Source organism: Silene latifolia, chromosome Y (genome assembly GCF_048544455.1).
Source record: "Silene latifolia isolate original U9 population chromosome Y, ASM4854445v1, whole genome shotgun sequence".
Taxonomy (NCBI): Eukaryota; Viridiplantae; Streptophyta; class Magnoliopsida; order Caryophyllales; family Caryophyllaceae; genus Silene; species Silene latifolia.
The window spans coordinates 157,591,909-157,594,552 of NC_133538.1; the positions used below are offsets into that span (position 1 = coordinate 157,591,909).

General features: G+C 46.5%; 2 protein-coding genes across 2 annotated transcripts; both read left to right on the plus strand.

Moving 5' to 3' along the window:
- The first annotated feature begins 202 nt into the window (after window positions 1–202).
- On the plus strand, window positions 203–772 carry LOC141629251 (uncharacterized). The gene has a single exon (XM_074442279.1). The coding sequence runs from the start codon at window positions 203–205 to the stop codon at window positions 770–772; it is 570 nt and encodes a 189-aa protein (XP_074298380.1).
- Window positions 773–1,008: 236 nt separating this feature from the next.
- LOC141629252 (uncharacterized) lies at window positions 1,009–2,195 on the plus strand. The gene is made up of 4 exons (XM_074442280.1): window positions 1,009–1,108; window positions 1,161–1,549; window positions 1,603–1,674; window positions 1,770–2,195. The coding sequence occupies exons 1-4, from the start codon at window positions 1,009–1,011 to the stop codon at window positions 2,193–2,195; spliced, it is 987 nt and encodes a 328-aa protein (XP_074298381.1).
- Window positions 2,196–2,644: the final 449 nt, after the last annotated feature.

Here is a 2,644-nt window from a genome sequence, read left to right on the forward strand (position 1 = left end):
TTCCTTCCCGTCTATTTCTAACCCACTTGCAGGAGCAGGTAGCTCGTTGGAGCAGCACTACCAGGAGCTGAGAGACCTGATGTACAAGATACTAGGCGTAGCATGCCCACTAGAGAAAGTAGAATGAGACAGTTATGCAAACTCTCCTTTCGTGGATGACATAGCCCTCGTCGGTGTTCCTAAAGGATGCGTGCCTCCAGCCATGACGCTCTATGACGGAACCACGGACCCACTTGATCATATCAACTACTACAAGCAAAAGATGATGGTGATAACTGCGATAAGCTCCTTAAAGGAAGTTTGCATGTGCAAAGGATTTGGATCAACCTTATCTGGAGCAGCCTTGCAGTGGTTTGTCAGCCTGCCCAATAAAAGTATAACCAGCTTCACCGACTTGGTCAATGTATTCAACCAGCAGTTTGCCAGGAGCAGAAACCCAGAGAAGCAGACCAGTGACCTCTATCGGATAATACAAGGGTTTGAGGAATCTACTTGTGATTATTTGAACAGGTTTAACAAGGAGAAGGTGGTAATTCCAAGGTGCGATATAGCAACTGCTATACAAGCCTTCCGCCAGGGGTTGCACCAGGATTCAGATCTATACAGGGACCTGACCAAACACCCGTGCACTACCTTTGAGGAAGTACAAACAAGGGCAACTGCTGTTATGAGACTGGAGGAGGATTCAGGACCCAGAAGATCCAATTATGATTCAGACTCTGTATCCAGAAAGGCCCCAGTAGAGAAAAAGAGCGAAAGACCTAAACCCTGAACCAGAAGTGTGAACAAAGTTTCTGGAAGCTCAGGAGGAAAGGACGACGCAGACCAGCTTCCAAAGGTAAGTGAGTATGGTTTCATCACCAATCTTGCAGGTTTGTTTAAAGCCCTAAAGGAGCTGGGACGAAGAGTCAGATGGCCCAAACCTCAGACAGAGAGATAATCCAACAGTGGAAAAGATACCGGCAAAAAGTGTGAGTTCCATGACATCAACACCCACGACACAGTCTAATGCCACTCTTTGAGGAAGGAAGTCAAATACCACTACGATCGAGGAAATCTGGATCACCTCCTACCCAGAGGCACAACCAGAGTAAACTCCACGGAACAGGTTCTGCCATCTCCTCCTCCTCTATGTACTAGAACTGTGAATGTCATTACAGGGCGGTCGGAGTTATGCGGACTAACGTATTCAGCAGCAAAGAGACATGCTACTGAAGCAAAGGGAGACAGACCAGAGTACTCTTGCAGAATCAGTCGCCAGGACCTGCCGTCAGTCACCTTTGACGAAACAGATGCACAGTCAGCTCCAGAGCAGCACCATGATGCCTTAATCATCACGCTCCCCATAGGGAATTGCGAGGTGATGAAGATTATTGTAGATACCAGAAGCTCCGTCAACCTAATCTTGCTAGAGACACTCAAGGGCATGAGATTCAGCGAAAAGGAGCTAGCAAAGAAGGCTATCCCCTTGTTTGGTTTCAGTGGCGAGACAAAGCATTCTCTAGGAGAGATTGTTATTCCAACCTATGCAGGAGGAGTTAACAAGAAGGTAAGGTATATGGTTATTGATGGACCCTTTACATACAATGTGATCCTTGGCAGGCCCTAGACCCACGAGATGAAGGCAATACCTTTAACATACCACCAGTGCCTGAAGTTCCCAACACCTTGGGGGTGTGCAAGAGATACGTGAAGACCAGGGGGAGGCTAAGGATTGCTATAACGTGGCTCTGAAGTCAACAACCAACCCGCCTACATAACAATCACAGAGCCAGTGCATCCAGGATGAATATATTGAGCACCAGCAGGCAGAACAAGGCGAAATCACCCTGGACGCGCTGCACCCAGAACGAACCATGCTAATTAGATCAGAATGTACAGGTAACGTTCGCGAAGAACTTGTTCGGTTGTTGAGAACTAACATGGACTGTTTTGCTTGGTCACATAATGATATGATAGAGATAGACCGAAGTGTGATAACCCACAAGCTAAGTGTGGATCCAAGCTATAAACCTGTGCAGCAGAAAAGAAGGAAGTTTGCTTCTGAAAGGAAAAAGGTCATAAACCAGGAAGTAGATAACCTGCTTGCTGCAGGAAAAATTCGAGAGGCAAAATATCCAGAATGGTTGTCCAACGTGGTGGTGGTCCCAAAGAAAAATGGAAAGTGGAGGGTCTGCGTGATTTTACAGATTTAAATAAAGAATGACCAAAAGATCCGTTCCCACTACCACACATAGATGCCATGGTGGATGCTACTGCAGAACACGAGATGCTAACGTTCCTGGATGCCTGGAGCGGCTACAACCAGATAAAGATGCACCCTGGCGACCAGGAAAAGACGACATTCAGGTCCGAGCAAGGTATCTATTGCTATAACGTCATACCTTTTGGACATAAAAATGAAAGATCCACCTATCAGAGGCTGGTGAACGTGATGTTTAAAGAGCAAATAGGCCAAACTATGGAAGTATACATAGACGATATGGTCGTAAAATCAAAGCAGGCTTCGCAACACAACCAGCACCTTGCAGATACTTTGAGCACCTTAAGGAAATACCAGATGAAGCTGAATCCGACAAAGTGTACCTTCAGGGTCTCCAGTGGAAAATTTCTGGGGTACATGGTGACCCAGAGAGGGATAGAG